The 24,828-nt window shown below is 36.6% G+C and overlaps 2 protein-coding genes across 21 annotated transcripts in view; both read left to right on the top strand.

The window, feature by feature from the left end:
- LOC131683138 (uncharacterized) overlaps nucleotides 1-4,057 on the top strand; it is a 272,485-nt gene extending 268,428 nt beyond the window's left edge. For 9 of the 10 annotated variants that reach the window (XM_058964968.1, XM_058964958.1, XM_058964960.1 and 6 more), the window contains 7 exons: nucleotides 2,151-2,428; nucleotides 2,482-2,627; nucleotides 2,687-2,975; nucleotides 3,034-3,181; nucleotides 3,285-3,402; nucleotides 3,466-3,582; nucleotides 3,641-4,057. In XM_058964968.1, coding sequence (XP_058820951.1) covers nucleotides 2,171-2,428; nucleotides 2,482-2,627; nucleotides 2,687-2,975; nucleotides 3,034-3,181; nucleotides 3,285-3,316 — 873 coding nt within the window. In that variant the 5' untranslated portion in view covers nucleotides 2,151-2,170 and the 3' untranslated portion in view covers nucleotides 3,317-3,402; nucleotides 3,466-3,582; nucleotides 3,641-4,057. The remainder of the gene's footprint in view (nucleotides 1-2,150; nucleotides 2,429-2,481; nucleotides 2,628-2,686; nucleotides 2,976-3,033; nucleotides 3,182-3,284; nucleotides 3,403-3,465; nucleotides 3,583-3,640) is intronic. The other variant, XM_058964959.1, reaches the window with a different exon arrangement.
- Nucleotides 1-24,828, top strand: part of LOC131683134 (uncharacterized) — a 1,279,861-nt gene that overhangs the window by 387,564 nt on the left and 867,469 nt on the right. The window lies entirely within an intron of this gene.

The following is a 24,828-nucleotide window of genomic DNA, read 5'->3' on the forward strand; positions in this document are numbered from 1 at the left end:
CCTAAAAATATGAGTCTTTGTAGAATCATGTTCACTTCTAGTATCAGATTCGCCGTTCATGCAGATTGATATGCATACTGCTTTCATTTTGGCTATAGGCAAAGAGCTACACCATTTGATAATTGTATTTCGAAAGCGCTTTCACACCTAATATATCAAAGCAAAACACCCTTCACAACCGTATACACTTCTTTTCTCTCTTGTAAACTTGCTTGTTTGGTGTACGTAGATACTTTTTCTGACGCGGAAAGCTAGATATCTAGAACGATCCGTCGAAGATCCACATTGATCGAATCCGAAATCAATTATAGATGAAGCTGTAGTTTCATCGTATCCTGATTTGTTATCGGCGTAGTTATGGCACTTTCAAACGGCCGGTATTAAAGAACAGTTGTGCTCTAGATAGAAAACGTAGCTTTGTATATATGCACAAAATATTTCTGGAGCGTTTTTTCAAAACGTCATATCTGCAATGAGTTACTCTCTTTGTTTACTTTCTCTTCTGTTAATAATTCGGTCACTTTAACATTTATCCCTCAACTTTTTGCATAGTATGCTAGTTAAAACCACCGCCTTTCGATCTGTACTGTAAAATAAGTGAAAAGTGTTATAGTGACGCCGTAAAAATCGAAAGAGAAAGTAAACAGAGTAACTCATTGCAGATATGACGTTTTGAAAAAACGCTCAGGATTTGTCCTTGCTGTTTAGTACCTACCTTCAAAAACGGTGATTTGAAGCGGTAACTCCCGGACAGAGCGTATACAAAATGTCCAATCTAGACCTATTTTAGAGGCACGGATGCCATTGGAAATTGATATTATTGCTGCTGCTGGTAATATTGTCGGAGACGGCGGTGGTTGTGGTGAGTGTTCGGACCGACAGGTTATACGAACTTTTGGAAGGAGTACAGTGATCCGAATTGGTTATATATCCTGAGCAGATCTTGTCAAAAAGGCGGCCTCGAGACAACAAAGTAGCCTGAGGTCGCAGTCTGTGGTTATTCTTTTCGTCGCCTGTGTGCTCTATTGCCATATTACAGTAATCTTTGGACACACATTCAACATAAAATAAAAAGACCTGCATCAATCGTGACGGCCATACTTTTGCCGTGAAAAGCAGCTTCTGCTCTGGCGAATGAGAAAACGAATTCTCGCTGCTTCCTTTCGTCGTAGCTCAACTGCTTTTAACAGATCCTGAAAAAAAGATGAAGCATACCTGTCCTAAAGAAAAATATGCACGTCCGTAGTCGATTCGTTCTTACGATGGTGAAGATTTCGAAATGGCGCATATCCTTTCAACATGACTCTCGCGCCGCACTCACACATTTATAGCGAATAGGCGAAAATTAAACGTCACATGAAACGTCAAAGCCAATCGGGCAAATCGAGCTGTTCGAGTTGCAATAAAATCGAGCATTCGAGTAAGAATTCATTACTCATTCCGTCAATTAGGTAATGTGGGAACCAGCCCATTTAAACTCATTCCGGAACCGGTTCGGATTTCTGAATGGAGTCAGTATGGTTTCCAACTCATGCAACAACCGATTCCGACTCAATCGGTTTCAGAATCGGGTGTCGCATTTGAGCTTGAATCCATACTGGTTCCATTCAGGATTCCGAAACAAATTCCGAATGGTTTGACAGGGAGCCTCCTCTTATTCCGGCTCCAGTGACAAAACCGATTCTAATTTGATCCATCGTTAAACCCGTGTTGGACGATTTTGAAACAATTTTTGGGGCTTCTCAGTGGATGGGATGGATTCAGCATAGATTCCAGCACAATCGCAACAACCGATCTTAACTCAATCGGTTTCGGAATCGGTTGTTGCATTTGAGCTGATATCCATACTGACTATTCAGGATTCCGAATCAAATTCCGAATGGTTTAATCGCAGGAATACCAGGAATATTTTTCAAATGTCTTCACTTTTCATGAAAAAATGTCTTCACCGACCAGGTTTCTAAATCGGTTTTAGATTTTGAGCCAGAACTTTGCCAGAAATCGGTCAGACAACCGAAACAAATTTGTTTTCAAAATGAAAAAACCGTCTTCACAGCCTTTCAAATGTCTTTAAAATGAAGACAAGTCTTCACATCTGGCGTCGCTGTTTGACCGGGAAAGTTTACAAAATCCATCATGTTTACTTACAGTGGAAGAAGGAATCGATGATATGCAAACGTTCGTTGAATTGGACAATTATGATTTTATGCGGCTAAAACTTCGAACCAAAGTGATTAAATTAATCCAACGCATGCAGAAGGAAATATTGGACGATACAGTTATTGAAGAAACATTGGAAAATGAAAGCGACGAACCGAACAATAACGGTGAGGATGACATTTTGAATGTTGATGGTGAAGTAGTGCATGAAGAAGAACTAGAAAACAATGACCGAAATAACGTATATCACGGAGTTGTGTTGGAAACTGTAAGTAATTATATTATTAAAAAGTGTATGATAAATTTATGTATTCTTTTCAGCTAATCAACATAAATATAATTTTTCAGCGCACTCCAAACGGCAAAGCGGTTATGGAAATTTTAAAAGAGGGGCAAAAACCAAATGACATATGTCTAACTGCCATTAAGCGCATCCTCTGCGAATATCTCAAATCTATGTATGGATTGTAAGTGATACTATAATTTTTTATGTCCTGTTATGATATATTTCAAATATTTGTTTCAGGCGCCCTTCCGCTTTTTACAAAAATCTCCTGGCACAAAGTCTTGTGAACACGTACCCTCAACTGACATCATCAACTCCAGACGTTCCACAGGCACTCTGGTTTCATCCCAACGGACGGGGACAACATCGTCACAGCGGACGTCTTCACTACCACATGGAGTATTTAGCACAGGTATCAGGAGTCAGAATCGTCAATCGTCAAAAAATGCAGATCACACAGGGTAAGGTGATATCTTCAGAGGGTAGTTCTACTGAAAATACAGAGCAGCCAGTTGATATGAATGCAGTGGTAAGATTTAAATGCTTTATTTTATAATTCTATAGCAAATATATGTTGTACATTTCAGATTAAAGAATTGAAGTTCTTGTGTCCTGGACCGAACACGAAACTTCGGGCAGAAGAGCTCTGGTCTATGACAATCGATGAACGCAACGAAATGCGTCGATTGTTACCTGCTAGATTACCCCGTATCAACCGCGTTCAATGGGTCTATGGTAAGTTGATTTTATGATTGATACAAGATTGATGAAACATTTGTAAAATACGGTAAAGCTTACTTAATGTATTTATATATTTATGTATGTATTCTCTCTAAAGATTTCAATGGAGTTTCGAGCGATGTATCCTAATGCACCGGATTTCGATGAGCGGCTTTTAAGTCTTCAATCGAAAGTTTTGACACGGTATCATGATCTACTTGGGCATATAAAGAATCGTAAATATTGTTTCAACTCGATCAACAGAATAATAGGTAACTCAATTATTGTTTCTGTTGTAGATTTTATGCGAACACTGTATTATACGTCAGAAAAGTCCAAGTCGAGGTTCTAAGCGGGCTCGTGATGCTGATCCAACGAAGGAAAACGCTTTAAAAGGAGTAATAGAATGGATAAAAGTATGTAGTTTTGTCTTCAAGAAAACTTCGTCCTATTTTAATATATTATTTGTTACAGCCGGAGGACCCATTCCCATCTTAACATGATTCTCCTATACTGTCCATTAAAGGAAACCTTTTTGAAGTTGGTTCATGTGCTGCAATCATATGGAAACAAAGTACCATTATGCTGAATCCGGATATGGAACACTGTTTTCGTATTTTATGTGAATCGTTTGTGGTCCTCAACGCTGTTTGTCAGTCGACTGATAAGCAGTTTTACACGTTTGTATCGTACGTTTTACTTGGTATTGGCCACCTAACTACAACTGGCGAGCGATTGATGCAGAGCATTGAATAACTCATTTCGTCCTCATCCATTTGTTGAATTTTAAGTCACTTTGAATCTGTTGAATTGGCAAAGAGAAAGTTAATGAAATGGCTGGCATAAATAGACCATCATAGAAGAGTAACAATATATTACAGCTTCTGAACACAAATAACACCTTTTTTATTATTTTTGTACTTAGTCTTATATTTGTCAATTTATTATATAATACCCTTTTTTGTAAATAATACTGAACGGTTAGTAATTTTTGTCTGACGTATTCGCATATGGTTTGCTGACAAATTTTGCACAAAAAGTGCTGATCAGTCGACATTTAAGCCAATCGGTCAGTAGTAATTGACAGCTCACATCTAATTGTGCATTGCCGAACATTCGTCACCTATTTCAATTGCGGAACTGATCACCGAGCACTCAGCTGTTCTAATTTCGTCAAAAATGTTACCGAGTTCGGTTAAAAATCTTAAGAGTGTATATTTTTCATTTTGTTCCATATTCATTGATAGCTCCTGACGGTATAAATATGGCCAACGAAAAATACACATTTCTCCATAACAAACTAATTGTATTGAGAGAAATTTTTACCATACCTTGGATACATATTCAATCTGTAAATAAAATTTTTAGCGAAAAGGAAAATTTTCAATTCTTTTTATCATTTTGAAAACTTATTTGTTTTTTGCTACACAAAAATGCGTCATGTTGAAGACGCAAAATAAACATGTTCTACGACATTTTTTACTCGATTTTTCACCAAATTAGCTCGTTTAACGATTTTTGTTTTGATTTGTACTAACAATTTCATATATTTATGAAAAAACCGTTGAAAATGGCACGTTTAAAATGATTCGTTTTACATCTTCCAATTGTTTACATGAACTTCACGCACACAAGCTGTCAAACTCAGCTTCGTTGTCGCGAATTGTAGCAAAGATTTAAGTGTGAACACTTGACAATAACGTGTGAATTATTATCAGTGCAATAATATATTTATGGCAATTTCGCTTGAACCTGAAACTGAGTCAGGTTCTAACCCCAACCGCTGCCAGTTCATACATTTTGACAGCAGTTGGGGTTATTGTGCTTTTCATCGAAGATTAGCATGCGACGGAATCAATTCAAAATAGCGAAAGAATTGAAAATATACCCTGTTAGCTCCATCTGCCCAGTTTAAAACAAACATCTAGCAATATATAGGCCCTGTTGGTCAGGTATCTGACGGTCATGAATTGACAGTTCATGGATTTATTCACCTCTTCACTACCTGTTGAGCGAAAATCGGAAATTATTTGTTACTATTTTTGGTACCCATTTAATTTATTGTTTAGTGTGCCTTTTTGATGCCTAATTCGATTCTTTTGCATCCTCCTAAGTTTTTCCTTGGTTCAAGAGCAATAGTCGCTCGAACACTTCATATAAAAATCAATTCAAATTACATTTTTGTAGCCTTGCGGAATTGAAAAGGTTAAATCTTAAAAATGGCGGGTTCGCAATCTTGTCGCTATCTTGTTTTACATTTCTTATAAAAGAAATGTATAGAATTCGCTCAAACTTTCAAGATTTTTTCCGAGGCCCGGAGGGCCGAGTCTTATATACCAATCGACTCAGCTCGACGATTTGGGACAATGTCTGTGTGTGTGTGTGTGTGTCTGTGTGTGTGTGTGTATGTAACGGACAAATTCTCATTCGTGTTTCTCAGCAATGGCTGAACCGATTTTATCCAAACCAATTTTAAATGAAAGAACTAAAAAACAGTATGAACGCTATTAATTTGTTTTTGATTCTGATGTTTAGTTTCCAAGATATGAATGTTTGAATGCGTAAAAATGGCGTTTTTTGCAGTTATTTTGAATTATCTGCCGAAATTGACAATATAGATTAACAATTTATATATTTTTAGACAGCTTAAACGAATACCTTTCGAACAAGCTATAGATTGTTGAAATCGGACTATTATCAAAAGAGATATTTATAATTAAATGCGGACGAAAGATTTTTATCATTTCCCATTGCCAGAAATATAACCAAAAACATGTAATCTATTATTAACGCTAAAACGGCTTATTTTAGGTCAATAGTATCTTCGGAGAATTTAATGGAGGAAATATGCCCTTTCTTTTGGTATTGTGCTTTTGCTGATTAATCCCCCTATGAGTGAGATATTTTATCAAATTTTCTTGGAAGTGATTATATCGAAATGATGCCTTCTACAAATTTGTAGCTCTTACTCTTGCGAATAATTTTACTGAAGACTTCAAATATCTATTTTGAATACTTTAAAAGTTATGGCTTGTTGTTTGTGGATTACTCTTTGTCGCCTATTTATTGTTGAATATAGTAATAATCCATTTAAATAAGCCAAACATTATTTCGATAAAACGAATTTTGTATTTCATTTTTCTACCTACAACCGCTAGAAATAATCACAGAACACTTCCAAGTTGTCTGGAAGGAACTTGATAACTTATCAGTGCAAAAATGTTCATTTGTGCGAACCTTCTGACTGCAATTTTTCTAACTAATGACCATCGGATCGATCTGAAACATATCGGAAAATGAAAAGCGAAATAAATAACTTCAAGCAACGGCGTAGCCCAGAGAAGGTTTTGGGGTTTAACACCATACAACGCTGGGCCCCCTCCCCACCACACCCAAAAAAAATATTGGATTGAAGTTGAAAATTTATTGATGCAGACTGATTTAATTCAATATTACAATAACAATTATCTGATCCGTAGATTGATAACCTGTTGTTGTAAACATCATGAGGACTTTTGATAAATTGTCGAAATGGGGTCCTGATATGTAACTGATCTTGATTTCACAGTTGTCTAATAGCATCAATATCAAATTCCTGCCTGAAAACATTCCAATAGAAAATTACAGAGTTCTGCAATCAATCATAGTCCTCAGATTTATTTTCAAATTGATCTCGTTTTTGTAGAGATGTACTGTAATAAGGGTCTTTATTAAATAGGAAGAGAAGTTAAAATTGATTTAATGTCTATGAAACATAGAACTGCTCACCAAAAAAATGCATAACTTTCAAAATTTGCTAAAAATGTTCTTGCCTTTCTCATTCACTCTAAAATTCGTCAATCTAATCCCGACCCGGAGGGCCGAGTGTCATATGCCAATCGACTGAGTTCGTCGAGATCGGAAAATGTCTGTGTGTGTATGTATGTGTGTATGTGGAAAAAATGTGACCTCTGTTTCTCAGAGATGGCTGGACCGATTTGCACAAAGTTAGTCTCAAATGAACAACCTTCCCATCGGCTGCTATTGAATTTTTTATTGATTGGACTTCCGGTTCCGGAGTTACGAGTTGAAGAGTGCAATCACACAGCAAATTCCCATATAAACTGAAATGAAAAATTTTCAAAATCAAATTTGTATTTTTGATGCCAAATGACTTTAAAATGCATGAAACATTGAGATGTTTGACAAAAATTGACTTTTTTTGGACTTTGGTACATTTTTGTCTTTCTCATATAGAAAGGTTATGCAATCACTCTAAAAATTGTCAATCATACCGGCCCGGAGGGAGTATGCAGTGAGGGGTTGCTACTTTAAAATTAAAACTAGTTTAACATTTCTTAACAAGTTGAAAATTTTCGGCCGGATCTGGACCTCCCGGACCTTTCTCCATGATCCGCCGCTGGTTTCAAGCGATGTTTCAGTATCACATAGTATCTCAAGATCGTGGCTGTCGATCCATTGTATGTATGTGCAAATCGTACTGAACATGTAATATTCATTTCCACCATTGTATTGAACATAACCAGCCATGGAATCGTTGTCGGAAAAAAGAGACAAGCAGAATTGCACCACTAGGTGGATTAAGACAGGTTTTTTTTGGGAATGCGTCGAGTTGAGACGAAAACGTAATATGATTAATAACGAGGATAACACTTTCCGAATGCAGAGAGAAATTTATGATAAATAACGATTTCCATTCGATTCTAGCAGGTTCTGATCGATTTTGATGAACATTTGATTTTTGTTGTATGACCAATTATATGTATAGGTCAAATGTTTAAAATCAGTAATTTAAGGTCAAGATAGCATCATTTTGAAACCGCCAACTTCGGAGGTTTAGTATCTTCGATGAGTTTTACAAACGTTAAACAGCGCATCATTTGATAAAATAATTTTGACGGTATATCGTCCAAGAAGTATTTATGGTGATTTTTCTCAGGTTAATATTCATGACTACAATAAAGTCTCAACAAATTCGCTAGACACGAACTCTGCTACTATTTTCTGAAAAATTAATTCTGCATAATTTTAAAACTTCAAAAATTACGGTTTCGGAATTATGCCGTTTGGACAGTATGATCGATTTTCACCAAACCCCCACCAAACCGAATTTCTGGCTACGCCGCCGACTTCAAGTAAGTAGAAACAAAGTCGTTCTACACTCGTTCACAAGAAACTTCTTCGAATGCTGAATATCTATTATAATACATTGAAACCCTGATTTTATCAGCCAAATATGAACATATGTTTGATGGGCTCTAGCATACGAACAAGACTGAATTCGAGTAAATCCTTTCTTGAGCATGTTTTCCTTATCATGAAGATGGAAATATGCAAAAATAAAAAGTTCATCATAATCAGAAATAGTTATCAGACTACATCAAGGGACGGGAAGAATATTTTAACAGCTTCAGTTTATTATAAAGAAAAAAAATTGCCCGATTTAGTCAATGTCCCCATTTTGTCAGCCTAAAATACACCATGAGACTGATAAAAATGGGTCTCTATTGTATGTATTATTCACTGTGTTTCACATTAATAGGTACATTTCATTTTTGGGGATTTTTGCCTTTCTCATATAGAAAGGTTATGCAATCACTCTGAAAAACGTCAACCTAATCCCGGCCCGGAGGGCCAAGTGTCATATCCCATTCGACTCAGTTCGTCGAGATCGGAAAAAGTCTGTATGTGTGTGTATGTGTGTATGTGTGTGTATGTATGTGCGTATGTGTCAAATAATGTCACTCATTTTTCTCAGAGATGGCTGGATCGATTTGCCCAAACTTAGTCTCAAATGAAAGGTGCAACCTTCCCATCGGCTGCTATTGAATTTTGAATCGATCGGAATTCTGGTTCCGGAATTACGGGTTTCAGAGTGCGGCCACACAGAAATTTCTCATAAAAACTATAGGAAAAATTAAAAATAGAATTTTTATTTTTGATGCTAAATGTATTCAAGGTGCATAAAATGTCGAGATTTGATGCAAACACGAAAAAAATTTGACGAAGATTCACTTTTTTGGATTTTGCACATTTTTGCCTTTCTTATATAGAAAGGTTATGCAATCACTCTGAAAAACGTCAACCTAATCCCGGCATAAGGTTTCTAGATTTTAACAGGGGCGTAGTTGATGGTTTACGGAGAGGGGTTACACCCCCCCTCTACTGTTCACACCCCTTCTTTAAAAATCTCCTTAAATCACCCCTCAGACCACCACCTCATACCCCTCCCTTTCAACATCATCATCTTTAAACCACCACTATATTACAAAGCATACCAATTTAAGCTGGGGAGTCGTTCGTTCATGGGACTTTCGCCCTCCTCACATACCCATCCCCGCATGACAAAATGAGTTAGCAAGCAGATAACATTGATCTAATGCTGATTAGGCTAATGGAGTATGATATTTTTTTGTTTCAAGTGTTTCACCGTCGACACGTAGCTCATCAAGTTCGTGTCTGGCATGCCATTGTGTATAAGTGCAAAGTGTACTAAGAATGTAATGGACATTTCCACAATTATGTTGAACATAAAAAGCCTCCGTGCCATAGTTTAGAGAAATGAGAAAGGCACAATTGCACCGCTAGGTGGATTAAAACAGGTTTTATTGTATCGAACTACAACAATTTTTAGGTAATTTTCAAGGGGTTTTTTATAGACTTCTTCCAAAATTTGGCGAACCTATTCCAATTCGTATACCAATTAATTGGTATACTTAAGGGTTTATATGTTGCAGATAGAGAAAATACTGCAATTTTCACCTTTTCCTACACAATATTACGAAAGCTTATTAAACAATTTTTCCTAATAAGTTTGTGAAAATTATAAACTATTTGAAATTTTTTAATAGTATAATTTTTTTTATTTAACCGTGATTTTTTAATAAATAGTAATCATCGCTTCACAACGTAGTCTATTTTTCATGGCTAGCGGTGAGCACGATCTCTCGAATTACTGAACTGAAAACTATGGAATAGAAATTAATTTTTAGTATTCTTTACTTTACACGCCGCGCAGATAGCTCTGAATTAGACCCGCTGGTGCCCTAAGACGATTTCGCTAGATTTTCAGAGCACTGTGCACACAGTGCATTAACGCAAGTGACGGAAGGTTATCGAAAAGTTTCGTGAAAATGAAAATTCCAGTAATGATGATGATTTTCCCAAACGGTTCGTTTTCGAGAGGTTTTTATTTGTTCTTTGGCATTAGGATTAGCGATAATAATTCAAATCAAGGATACTACTGGGAAGTCACCTTTAGAAAAAGTCGATGTCGAAGTAAAATTTGGAACTATGCACGCATGCATTTCAGAGATAGTGTGTTATCCGGACCTGCGATTTCATTTCAACCCTTTTTGTGAAAATGGCGATACTTACAAATGTAAACATAAGGCTTTTTTCATACATGCGAATGAGGGCTTTGAAACGCAACCAATTAACCTAAAAATTTTGATTCTACGATATTGCTTTCTTAAACTACAGAAAAAAATACAACGAGCGAAACAGTATTTTTGTTTGTTTATTTAAAGTTTCGCCCTCCACGCTCCATGCAAACAAACAGGGCGATACTTTTTTTGCTAGCAGTTTAGAAGCTAAACTGTTATTTTCGTATTTTTTTAGGATTATCAAGCTGATACCAGCTGTAAATAGTAACAATGATCGCTATTGAAAAAACACGGACGAAATCGGTGGTGTAGAACGGTAGTTATTGTAAAAAAACGTAAGAACGATACTTCAATGCTGATAGGTGGGACCGAAAAAGTAAACAATCGCCAAAGGGGCGATACTATCATTTTGTAAATTTCAATAGCAAAAACAAATTTTAATTTAATAATTTCAAATACTTTATGAAGTTTTGGGTTTCGATCACTGAATCATGCAATCTAGGATATAAAAAACACAATAGTTCTTAAATAGGAAATAAAAATTTGGAAATATTCACTGTTGATTTTCTTTGAATGGTGTCACTGCTAGTATCGCCCTTTTCAAGAAAAAGCGTTGATTTCTTAGTTCTCAGTCGCGTTGGTAATTTAAGTAAAGTATAAACTTCAAATCGATTAAAAAAATGCGATTTTTTTGGCTCAGTACTACATATAACCCCTTTAGGAAAATTCAGTTTTCCCACCACAATTTAGATATTTTATTAACAGAGCATTAACAATAATTCGTAGCTATGCCTATTTTATGGGCCATTTTTTCGCTTCCCATTGATTTAATTTGAGATTTCTAGCACTGATGTTGTCCTATGCTGATTTGAGCGATTCTCTGAGTCCTGCCACTTTCCCATGTAGTATGTGTTATCAAAAACATCGCGAAGCATCAAGTTCTAAATGTTCTCAAACGATATAATATCCAAGAGAGTGATAAGAGTTATAAGAAATGTCTCATCACACTGTTAGGTGGATTAAAAGCGTTTTTTTCGCTATTTTTGCTAATTTCCAGTGATAACCACAATAAATAGGTTGCCAAAATAATAATGTTTTCACATCGATAGTTGTTATTATAGTTACGGTGTCTTTTTTGCAATCATGCAATAAAATAATCATTTTATCAATTATATGGATTTAATTCAGTGAAAAAATATTGCTAGAGAGAAAATAAAGTTGTTTAATGAATTCACAAAATCGTTTCAGTAACAAATATCGTTCTCTTTTCCAAAAATTATTTTATTGAAATGATTGCAAAATTATTCAAACTGGAAATGTTTATTGAGATTAAAAGTTAATTCTAGAGAAAATTTTCAATAGGACGTAAGTAACAATGAGAGATTCTCTTTGGGGTCTTTCTCTTCTGTTCATTACTCGGCCATTTAAACATTTACTACTAAACTCTTTGCATAATATTCTAGTAAAAACCGTCGCCTTTCGATATGTACTGGAAAATTAGTGCAAAGTGTTGTAATGACGTCGTAATAAACGAAAGAGAAAGTAAACAAAGAGAGGCTCTCAATGTTACTTACGTCCTATTGAAAATTTTCTCTAGAATTATTGTATCAATGCAAAAAAATGTTCACGCCATTAATTTTGCCGTTTATAAACATTGTATAATTGAATTCAATAAGACATTTTTTGTTCAAATATGCAAAAAATTCTATGTAATAACAATTCTGAGAAATTTGATGGGTTCGGGACGGACGACGAATTCTATGAACTAATGTTTGCCGGCAGCTATTGTCTGAAGCACATACTACGACGGCTGTGACAGAACACGGAATCTTGCTTTCAAACAACGGTCCTGCGGGATAGTGCAAAACTCCTAGCCAGAGTTTCATATAGAGAACACTTGTGTTTTAACCAGGCTTGCAAAATGTACCGGAGAACGACACGGATGAGCAGACAGTCATACAACACAACTGGCGGTAACTGCCGACTGCCCAGTGACCAGTGCTGTAGCAGCAGTGACTGAAAATGTCATGCATCTCATAACATTTTCATTCTGGAATGTTATGTTCGTTCTGTTCTACAAGCTATCTTTTTCTCCCGAGTCCGAGATAGGCCCATTGTGGTAAACAGCTACCCTTTCCGCATACTGTCACCAATGAGCCCGACAGTTCAGTTTACCCTATGCGTTGGGATTAGTTTTGTCTATCGGCGCTCACCAAATAGTAACACATACATGCTACATACTCGCTTCGCTGTGCAGCGGAAATTTTCGGTATTGCAATTGCTCTGAAAACCAGGTTTTACGGAGGCCCGGAGGGCCGAGTGACTTATACCATTCGATTCAGTTCGTCGAGTTCGGCAAATGTCTGTGTGTGTATGTATGTGTGTATGTATGTATGTGTGTGTATGTGCGTATGTGTGTGTATGTGACCGAAAATGTCACTCATTTTTCTCAGAGATGGCTGAACCGATTTTCACAAACTTAGTCTCAAATGAAAGGTGCAACGTTCCCATAGGCTGCTATTGAATTTCTAATGGATCCGACTTCCGGTTTCGGAATTACAGGGTGATCAGTATGGACACGCAGAAAATGTCGATTTTAATAAATTCTGCAACGAATGTATAAAGGTGAAAATTTTCCCAAAATATGACCACAACTGCTTCGATTTGTAGTATTAGGTCACTAACATCCATTCAAAGTCTATTTGGCCACATTTGCCACCATCATCGGTTCCGGAAGCCCCGGCGGAAGTATCTAAATTCAGAATATCAGTCACATCGGTTTCTCGGAGATGGCTAGACCGACTTGGCTTCAAATGAAAGGTATTCCCGATCAGAACATCATAACAGAAAGCTATCAAATTTATATCTCATGTTGATATATATTACTCTCTTTGTTATCTTTATGATATACCGATCAGGAATGCAAGAAAGCTTATATCAAGATTATATCTTCTGGTGCTATCATTGTATTAATAATATAATATTAATGTACGCATACAACGATGATGTTACAGTAAGTTATATATTCTTTCACAATTATCTTTGAACGCTAACGGTTACAAAAATGACAGTATATTTGCTTATACACTGAAGTCTCTTTTTATGCGTCGTAATTCAACTTTTCAAAGGGAATTTTCGAAGTTTTTGATTTTTTTGATTTGGATTTTCAAAATTCCGCGTTTTGAGTATAGACAAGTTTTAGATGCAATTGGTCAGAGAACTCGGCAGTGAGGTGTTTGATTGACTAACTTGGATTAAGAGATGACATTGCCGCCCGACACATAACTGCGAGTAGGAGGCGTATGATTTAAATGTTAATGCTATTATCATAAAAAGCTTTGAAATCGTGAAGTTATCAAAGAACTTTTCTAAAGATTATCATTTTCCTATAAAACTTATTTCGAAGAATATGCAGGAAGTATCAAGCAGTCCAGATAAAATAAAGAAACGTGAATTGAAAGCAAAACGCATTTTAAAACTAGTTTTTGTGGCTTAGTCTAATAATAAATTTTCCTCTAATCTATGCTGCATATTGCGAAAACGAATTTTCAGGTCACAAAAAACTATCTGATATATTATACTGATCTCCAAAATATTCGTAGTGTATTTTGAGGATCTTGATAAGACTTTCAGTGCGATTTCTCCAATTTATGCAGGTTTTTATGAACACTTAAACCTTATCCAGTTTGTGGGTTTCTAGTTTGTGCGTTTTTGGAATTTCTAAACTATCGCGACTTTTTATTTTATCCTCCGCATAAAAAGTGTTTGAGTTTACTTGAGTATATTTAATGGTTGAACTGACAAGTGATTTGAATGCGTTTTTGATAATCCTTCAAATATCTAAAAACTTTAATGCAAAAATATTGTGAATTTCCTCCTTCAAATTTAATCAAATTTGGAAAAAAAATGTATAACAGAAAAAAAACATGAAATATTCAAGAATCCGTCCCATCGAAGTAACATCAACAATTTCTCGAATTTTCTCATAAATCTGTTATATTCGCAGTTGATAGATATAACTTCTGTGAAAGATTTGCATTTCTAGAAATTTATTAGGTGCGAGATAATTGTACTGGCATGTTTAGTATTCCCCATATCCAAAATGCCAATAACAAATCCCCAAAACTTATTTTGAAACTTCAAAACACATTTGTTGCTTTGAATCTATGCGGAATCCTAAATAAGATTTGTCGTATTCTCCGTAAAATAATGTTCGTAAAATATCCGTTCAATGTTACCATGTCGCATCGACATTATTTCTAAAAACCACGTAAAACACGTTAGCGTACAAGAGAAGCGCCAAAGCGCACTATTTAGAATCTAAAAATAGCCCCTCTTTCCTAATCTGAAAAGATATTATAAAGCTATTCAGTCTATCGTCATATAGACAGCTGTATTGGCGAGTTAAATTAAATAAAAACAAAGCGTATGACACCAGGAAAACAAAGAGAACTTAGGCTTGGGCAAAGTTCAATGTGTGCGTTCTGGAAACGTCTTCTGCATCTATAATCGTTTTGCCCTTGACGGAAGCGTGGAATATTATTCTAACAATAAACATCAGTCGAAAACAACGTCGTTGGTTCATGCAGGAAACTTCCCCATCAAACTCAGGATACCCAGGTTCAAAGCGGCAATATCGACAAATAATAATCTGCGTGTCAATTCAATTCACAATAACAATCAGCCAGCAGGTATGCAATCATTTGGCAATGCTATAAAAGCTTTTGATGCATGAAGCTTTTTGCTCCCAAAGCAAAAAGCGCCTTAATGTATGCTTTATTTTTCTCGTATTCTATTTTTAGACGTGCACGCTAAAATCGTTGATATTATACAATAAGTAATTCAAGCTAAGTTGGGGTCAATTATGGTATCTCATGTTGTTATGATCGTGTTATATTGCTATCAACGTGTGTTATAAATGTGATATTCGTAGAGAATTTTTTGTTAGAATTTTTGTTATTTTAACACCTAACGGTTTCTACTTTATAACAAAATTTGATAGGAAATTTTTCGTAACAAAATATCAGCATGAGTTATAATTGTGTTATTTCCTCCTGGTCGGGTTGCGTCCCCGTAAATGGCTATTTAATTTCATCCCGATCCGACTTCCGGTTCCAGAGTTACAGGTTGAGGCGTTCGATCACATAGCAAATTGCGATTCAAACCGATACTCCGATGAAAGCAAAAAAGGTAAAAATTTCGCTAAAATGTCGCTCAAACAACTTAAATTTGCTGTTCTAGGTCACCGACGGCCAACCAAACTTTCGTTGACTACATTGACCACCATAGACAGTTCCGGAAGTGCCCGGGAAAAGCGGCCATCTTTCAAAATTTACGAACTCACATCAGTTTCCCGGAAATGGTTGGGCCGAATCAAATTTTTTTTTTCAAATGGGGGACCTCATGAAATTTCAGAAATCGAATTCGTATTTTTGATGCCAAACATTTTTATAATGCATGAAACGTCGAGATTTTATGTTATCTCGAAAATTTTTTTTATAAAAATCGACTTTTTGGGACTTTGCTGATTTCGCACCTTTTTGATTTTCTCAATAGAAAGGTATTGCAATTGCTCTGAAAACCGACTTTTTAACGGAGGCCCGGAGGGCCGAGTGACATATACCATTCGATTCAGTTCGTCGAGTTCGGCAAATGTCTGTGTGTGTATGTATGTGTATATGTACGTATGTGTGTGTGTGTGTGTGTGTGTGTGTGTGTGTGTATGTGCGTATGGGTGTGTGTATGTGACCAAAAATGTCACTCATTTTTCTCAGAGATAGCTGAACCAATTTTGACAAACTTAGTCTCAAATCAAAGGTGCAACATTCCCATAGGCTGCTATTGAATTTCTAATGGATCCGACTTCTGGTTCCGGAATTACAGGGTGATGAGTACGAACACGTAGAAAATGTCGATTTTAATAAATACTGCAATTAATGTATAAAGGTGAAATTTTTTCCAAAATATGACCACAACTGCTTCGATTTGTAGTATTAGGTCACTAACATCCATTCAAAGTCTATTTGGCTACATTGGCCACCATCATCGGTTCCGGAAGCCCCGGCGGAAGTATCTAAATTCAGAATAACAGTCACATCGGATTCTCGGAGATGGCTAGACCGATTCGACTAAACTTGGCCTCAAATGAAAGGTATTGCGTCTTCGTAAATGTCTATTTAATTTCATTTCCGGAAACTCCGTTAACGATAATGTATCGTCGCCTTCATCGTCATCGTCGATAATTGTATCGTCGTTTTCATCGTCATCGTCGGTTCATCGGTTATCGCGATACATTTTGCGTTACTTTCCCATGTATTGGAGTTGAAGTTGATCCGGTTAACTTTCAATTGTTTAGAAATAAATACCTATTGAAGGACATGTTGTTGGCTGTTGAAAATCAATAGTTTTGGACATTTTATATGCACAGCGAGGTCCAACGATGCTCAAAATGAAATAATTTAAACTTTTCGGGAAAGTGTATTATATTGAAGGGAAAGTTGTTGGCAATTGAAAATCAATAATTTTGGACATTTCAATACGCAGAAGGGTCCGACGATGTGTCAAAATTGAATTTTTCAACTTTTTCAGTAAGTTTGTGCACAGAAGAGTCCAAGTGTTTGCAAGCGGCAAAAAGGTGATCAAAATTGTTTTGACCACGAAGAAAACAAATTTTGAGCTATTGTGTAATAAGTAATTTATAGCACGCAAAATTGTAGTGTATTGAAAAAAACTTCTAAACCACTATTAGTAGGCCATTCACAAATTACACTACACATTTTAGTGGTGTGGTGATCAACAGATTTTATTATAATTTTAATTTAAACTAGAATATTTCGGATTTTAATAAAGAGAATATACATACAAATTTCCAATGTTTGATTACATTTTCTAGTTAGGAAGCTTTTAGCCCCCTCCTCCGTTTCTTCTCTACACTATGTAACAAGATGCTTCATTCTGCCTTCTTTTACCCTTAAATATGTAGTGTAATTTATGAACGGCCTCATAATAGAGTTTTAGTCGGTTTTTTGAATACAGTGAAGACCCGTTTTTAACAGCCCCTTGGCGAATTTTAGGCTGATAAAACGATGACATTGGCAAAATCGGCACATATTTTTTCTGGTTCTGAAGAGACGAAGTCGAAACGCAAACACCTGGACTAACATATTTTTTCTTTCTTTTTAATAAATCGGAGCGGTTAAAATATTCTTCTTTAGTCCCTCGACAAAGCCTCATAACACGTTCTGATCATTTAGTAAAAATTTCCCTTAAGTAGGTCTTACAGTACAGTATTATTATTTTTGTATATTTTGCATCTCTAAGATAAGAAAAATATGCTAAAGAAGGAATTTACTCGAATTTGCCGTGAACGTAGGTTAGAGCCCACCAAACGATTTTGATAGTGTTTGTTTTGCTTTTTGGACACAACATTCGATAACTTCTAAGTTGTAAGAGATACAAATAAACTTACATTACAAAAATTCTGTATTTTCTTATGCTGAACAAAATCTTGGAACATTTTGAAATTCTACAAAATTACCAGGAAAAGTATTTTTAAAAAAGCAATTTTCAGGAGTATATCAAAGAAATCTCCACAAATGTAATTTAAAATCGACAGATAGACACATAGCCTCTTCAGCGAAGTTAATACTTAAGATATTGTCAACAACTTTTCCAAAGAAAGTTATTTTTTTATTTTCATAAATGATCAAACAAAAACTTGCTGCTCAGCTTTAGAGGGATTAATCACCCAACTAATACTTTTTAAATGCAAACAAATATAAATAAACTTTGCTGAAGACACTATAGCTAAAAATGTTTTTCGTGGTTCAAAGAATTTATTTCACCTTTTTGCCACTTTGGAAACACTGTGCACTGGTGGATTCTCCTGTGAATTGAAAATGTACGAAATTATCGATTTTCAACTGCCAACAACCTGCCCTTCAATATAAAAAGTTCGCGAAAAGTTGAAAAAATTTCTATTTTGACGCACCGACGGTACATTGAAAATGCCCAAAACTATTGATTTTCACTTACCAATAACTTCTTCAATATAATAAACTTTCCCCAAAAAGTTGAAAAAATCTATTTTGACACATCGTCGAACCCCCTGTGTATTGAAAATGTCCAAAACTATTGATTGTCAACTGCCAATAACTTTCCCTTCAATATAAAACTCTCCCGAAAAGTTGACAAAAAATTCCATTTTGACTTATCGTCGGACCCCCTGTGCATAGAAAATGTCCAAAAATATTGATTTTCAACTGCCAACAACATGTCCTCCAATAGTTATTCATTTCAAAACAATTGAAAGTTGACCGCATCAACTTCAACTCCAATAAACGGGAAAGTAACGCAAAATGTATCGCGATAACCACCGATGAATTATCGACGATGACGATGAATCCGACGATAAATTATCGTTAACGGAGTTTCCGATGACGTTGACGGGTGGTTAACGTTATCGACGATGACGATTAATTATCGATTAACAACCCTGCAACCCTGATACTATTGGAATCATTATCGCCACCCCCAATGGCTGCCCGTTTGTAGATCTTGGCTCCTGATGGTGGGTACTGGAAACTGTGGCGAGTTTTCCTGGCTGCGTTCATAGGCCTTCTGACGGTGTTCCACTTTTAGAACAATCACAGACACTTTCTTGACATATTTACATACGATAAACTAATCGCGACAATCTCACAAATCTTGAACAGAAACAAATACACTGGTTACTACTGCTTTCGAGGCACAAACATTCTTAAAATTACAAGTCGTATTTTTTCGGAAATAAATACACATTGATCATGAAAAATGTATATTGGAATTTTCAGTACAACTCATTATAAGTTGTAGTTACACAGTAATATGTATGACATAAATTCAGTGAGATCAGCTATCTGTCCAATGCTGCAATTGTAATCCTCGCTATATTACGTGTAGAATACGGAGCACTCAAACGTAACGTCTATTGAATTGTCCAATGCCTGTACTAATTCTGGCATTGAAGCTTCAATTGAAGCATTCTCAGCATAAGGTAAATTTGGGCGATTGAAACCATCGCTATAAGTTAAAAGCATCCTATTACTGGAATGCAAGTATAGTTCGATCGTTAAGGGGTCTTTGGACGCCATTTTCCCATATCTAATTTGTGGATATTTTTGGAATTTGATCCGTAATTTTTCATAAAAGTGCATTCCAATACAATAAATCTGCATTTTCGTTAATATGAACCCAAAACAAGTGTTCTCAATTTCACATTTAGGAAATATGTTTCATTCAAAATTCAGTAGAGACACGAAAAGTTTAAAAAAGCGCAAGTGTCTCTTTTCAACATTTTTGTCTTCAAACAACCATCCCAACAAACATTAGGAGCTGAACTATAAGACTACGTGTTGATTTAAAGCAGATTAAAGGTTATGTAAGCTGAATAAAACTTTCGCTGAACTATTTAAACATTAACGGTTTATTCAGCCTATTTAAAATCCAGTATTCGCCAGTTCCAACTAGGCTGAACTATACTCCTAATAAATGTAATAGCGACAATATTAAAGCTTTTATTCAACCATCTTAATTAGACTGAATTGCGAGTTGAATAAACGATGCTGTTACCAATAGTATTACCTTTAATCATTAAGCTGCACTACATGTCTTCAAAAGGTTGTTTCTACCTTTACATTTGCCGTTATACCACCTTTGACTTTTAGCTGAATTATGTGTTTAACAAAGGTAATTGTAACTACTACAAAAATTGGCGCGATTAGCAAATCATGAGGAATGGCAACCGACCTGGATTCGAGTCCCAACACACACACAATATTTTTTTACTATTAAGTGAAGGATTTTTTTTAATTATTTCGGTATATTTCAATTGAGATGTTTTGCATATATTACAGTTTAGGAGCTGTAGATCAATAAATGAATAAAGAAATAAAGAAAGTTTATTTAGTTTTTTTTATATCCACTGAGTTTTCACCACGGGAAATACACGATTTACAGTTTTTCAATGTACAAGCTTACCAAATCACACGCGCCCTCGTTTATGTAAATTTACCTTTTAATTCGAAACGGTCTGTTCACTTGTGAAACATGAATATTCTCATATTGAACACAAGAGAAACTTTTTGTTCCAACGTCGCAATAAATTTTTGACACCAGCATTGTCACCATGATTTTTTTCTATCCATCGACTTGCAAACAAAGGTACAATGAAATGATTATTCACGCTGGCGAACTTAGTTGATATAAATAAATAAACTATTGAATTCGAACAGCGACGTCCGCTTACCAAAAAAAATCACAATGGAAAGAAAATCATTTGGCAGGGAGTGGTAAATAAATTGAGGAGATTGCCACCTTAGAATTATAAATGACTTCAATCCATCATTCAGTTACCACCACTTTCATATAACACCCATTTTTACTTATCTAAATGTTTTGTGACAACCATAATTCCTCACCTTGGAAACAAAAACGACTATAATCATCATTTTTGAAATAAATAAATTATCTAATTTAAAATTCCCGAATGTTCTAAAAATTATTAATTAAAAAAAATGAAATAAAAATTTATCGTAGGTTGGGATTCGAACCCAAGCCAACAAGGTAATACAATTTTTCTCTAACTGTAACGTAACACTAATAAAAAAATATGGCTTCCAAAGAGATTGATGGCGTGTGTAACTTGAAATTAAATGTCTTTGTTAACAATTTTCCTATGATAATTCTCTCAGCTGAATAGCGGTAACGGAAAGGTTTATTGATAAAGCTGTACTGTGGTTTTCATCAGGCTGTATACGTGCTGAAGAATCGTTCTTTCATGTGTCTTAATCAGACAAGCTGAATAAATTCTCCAAATCCCGGATGTTTAAGGGTGGAATAAACGATATATGATTACACGTATACTTCCAATGTTCAGCTAGAGCTGAATAAAGCAACTGTTAAAACGTTTATAAAACCACGAAATGTTTGTTGGGATATTACCCTATTTTAAATACCCCAGTATTTCCGTAATTATAGTATATACAAACTCTAAGTATAGAATTTAATTAAATTGGAGTTGATGTAGTTTTCGGTTTTTGGTCACATGACTCTCCTTAGTGCAACGTGTCAAAAGAATTGCCCCTCATCTTCAGAGCAAATCAGGGTTTGAACATAAATTTCTCATAATGCAAATCTTTTGCAAATTTTGCCTGGAGTATATAGTGCTCCTTTTCAAGTAGAATGTAATATTTTGTTTGTTTCCGTAAGTGGCTCTGTTCTACACTAAAATGGAAAACTATTTATATGGATACAGAGGACAATAGGTTTGTTTTCTTTAACCTGAACAAATACATCGCAAGATTAAATTAGCTTGAATAATAACAAATATTTCAGATTAGTTAAAGATCTTATGACACATCTGAAAAATGGATTTTGAAATATCAGGATAGATCTGAGTCGTGATAGTTGCCACGAACACGATTGGGAAGAGATCGGTGGTGGGGAGGGGTGATAAGTGAGGCATGGTAAATGGTTAGTGCTGTGATATTATTTTTGTATATAGGGCGAAATTTTGATTCCTTGACTCTTTATTATACATAATGCATCCGATAATTTTACGCCATGTTTAGTATAACATAAATCTTGCAACAGAATATAATCTTTCACTATGATTTGGTTATTCAAAAACACAGTTGCTCTCGGTGATGCTACGAATATAATATTAATATGAATTATGTTAGAAATGTATTTTCTCACTACTAGGTGGATTACTTGGTGATCTGTGTATTCATATACCATCCAACGACTATCTCACGACTGAACGCAATGCTTAATCCAATGGATAAATACTTCACCTCTGGACAAATTTTCACTTTGAAGTGAATTTACATATTGTTTTGTTTTTGTGTATTAATTTTAAGAAATAGTTAATTCAAAATCGGTTTAGCTTTGCCCCTAAAATACCCGTAAAGCAATACTCTGTATGTAACCATCTCATTTTAGGTTAGTGGAAATTGGTAAACGAGGAATAGAAATTCAAAATGATTAATATCTCCGCCTTTTGTGAACGGATTTTGACAATCTATAGCTTACTTGAAAGGTTTTTACAAGCTTTCTAATTATGTGCACATAATACGACAGCATTGCTCTGTCCGAAAGTTATTTGCTTTAAACCCCATCCATATCCCAAAGTAGCACTTGTAACAAGCAACGACTGCGATGAATCGCATAAGCATAGGCTTTGACACGTGCGCTTTTTTGGTTGCTAAACCAGCTCAATAATCATTGCCATATAACTTTATGTAACGAATTATATTGCTGTAACTCCTAGTCAACAACCGGTGTTGCTCGGGATCTCTGCAAGTAAACGACATATCTAAAAACAAAAATAATAGTGTCAAATGGCAACGTTAGGCCTTTCATTTGAAATTAATTTCGTTAAGATCGGTTCAGCGGTTGCTGAGATAAATACATGGCATTGGTGCACATACATATACCCACCACACACACACACATAGTATATAGTACTTGCTTTGCACCCCAGCGGAAGGAAACGACCATCAGACGGGTGGCTTTAAATGCCTAGCATACAAGAAGGCGACTGCAGGCTAAAGGTGATGGAGATGACCCAGATAAACCTGAATCACTGTGATACCGCACAGCAACTGTTGTGGCAGTCTACGATAGAAACTATGTGCGATGTCGTTTTGATCGCAGAGCCTTATCAAGTCCCCCTAATATCGGTAACTGGGTGGCGGATAGATCAGGAACCGCTGTGATACAAGTAATGGGTAGATTCCCCATCCAAGAAGTGGTAGAACGTTCACACGAGGGTTTCGTGATAGCCAAAATCAAGGGCATCTTTGTATGTAGCTGCTACGCTCCTCCAAGGTGGACAGTAGAGCAGTTCAGCCTAATGCTGCGACAGTTAACCGAGCAGTTGATCGATTGGAAGCCGGTAGTCATTGGTGGTGACGTCAACGCCTGGGCTGTGGAATGGGGCAGTAGAGTAACCAACACAAGAGGGTGTATCCTGCAGGAAGCTCTAGCGAAGTTAGTGCAATGAAGGCTCTGTTAGCACATTTCGAAGAGACGGGAGGGAGTCTATCATCGACGTCACATTCTGTAGTCCCTCATTGACGGCGAACATGGATTGGAGAGTATGCGAAACGTATACGCATAGTGACCACCAGGAGATTCGCTACCGTATCAGTCAACGGAACCTCGCGGCAGTACAGAGAAGGGGGACTGGCGAACGAAAGTGGAAGACGAAAGCCTTCAACAAAGACCTCTTTGTTGAGGCACGTCGGCCGAACGGCGGGACCGAGAACGTGGATACGGCTGTCCTAACAAGAAGGATTGTGGCGGCTTGTGACGCCACAATGCCGCAAAAACTGGAACCACCCAACAAACGGCGTCCAGCTTACTGGTGGAACGAGACGCTTAGTACTTTACGCGCTGCTTGTCTCAGAGCCAGAAGGCGGTAGTTAGTAAACTCCGCTAGCGAATGACGGATCTCAATAGTGGCATGTCTGTAATAATATACGTACATGGAACTATTGAGAACCAGAGCTACAGGTCCCAAGCCCTGGTAAAGGAGGATGGTTGTGATGATCTGGGCCGAGGTCACCACGTAAAGCAAGATAGGTCATAACCCCAATTCCAATGCGTGAAGCGACCCGTGCCGAGGGATGAGTGATTGAGGGGGTGAAAAAGATGCTCGATCGTTAATGGAGCCTGTGGGGTACCTGGGCAACCCCCACAGTAAGCGTCCCTTACCACGTTAATGCGGAGCTCTGGCGTAGCGGACATTTATTCTCGCGCTACTCGTGGGATCAAACATGGAGTCAACTAAAAACAAAAACAAACAAACGGGGGTGCCAAACCCCTTTGCTAGAGGTGGTTTGGCGAGGTCTCCCCTCCCGTGGGGAGAGTAGTGGAGCGACGAGTGCTGAATCTGATAGCACCAGTGACCCCCCAGTAGTGGTAGGGAATAGCCCTACCAACGCACTGGACGGGCCACTATCCGCGATGCGCAAAGTGGTGGAGCAGCTCGATTCAATAATCGAGTTCACTAGCGCAAAGCAAAACATAAGCAACGAGTTAAATCAGAGTCTCACAGACAGAAACAGCAGGCTTATGCCAAGAGGGTGGAATGTCGGGAGAAGTCCGTCAGAGAAACCCAGACAGTGGCCTCCAAGAGGGAGGAAAGAGAGAAGGTCGATACAGGCACTCGGACAGTGGCCTTCACCTTCTATGGAGCAGCCACGTCGCTTGAAGCGGCGGCCGAGTTCCCCT

This window comes from Topomyia yanbarensis, chromosome 2 (assembly GCF_030247195.1).
Source record: "Topomyia yanbarensis strain Yona2022 chromosome 2, ASM3024719v1, whole genome shotgun sequence".
NCBI classification, from domain to species: domain Eukaryota; kingdom Metazoa; phylum Arthropoda; class Insecta; order Diptera; family Culicidae; genus Topomyia; species Topomyia yanbarensis.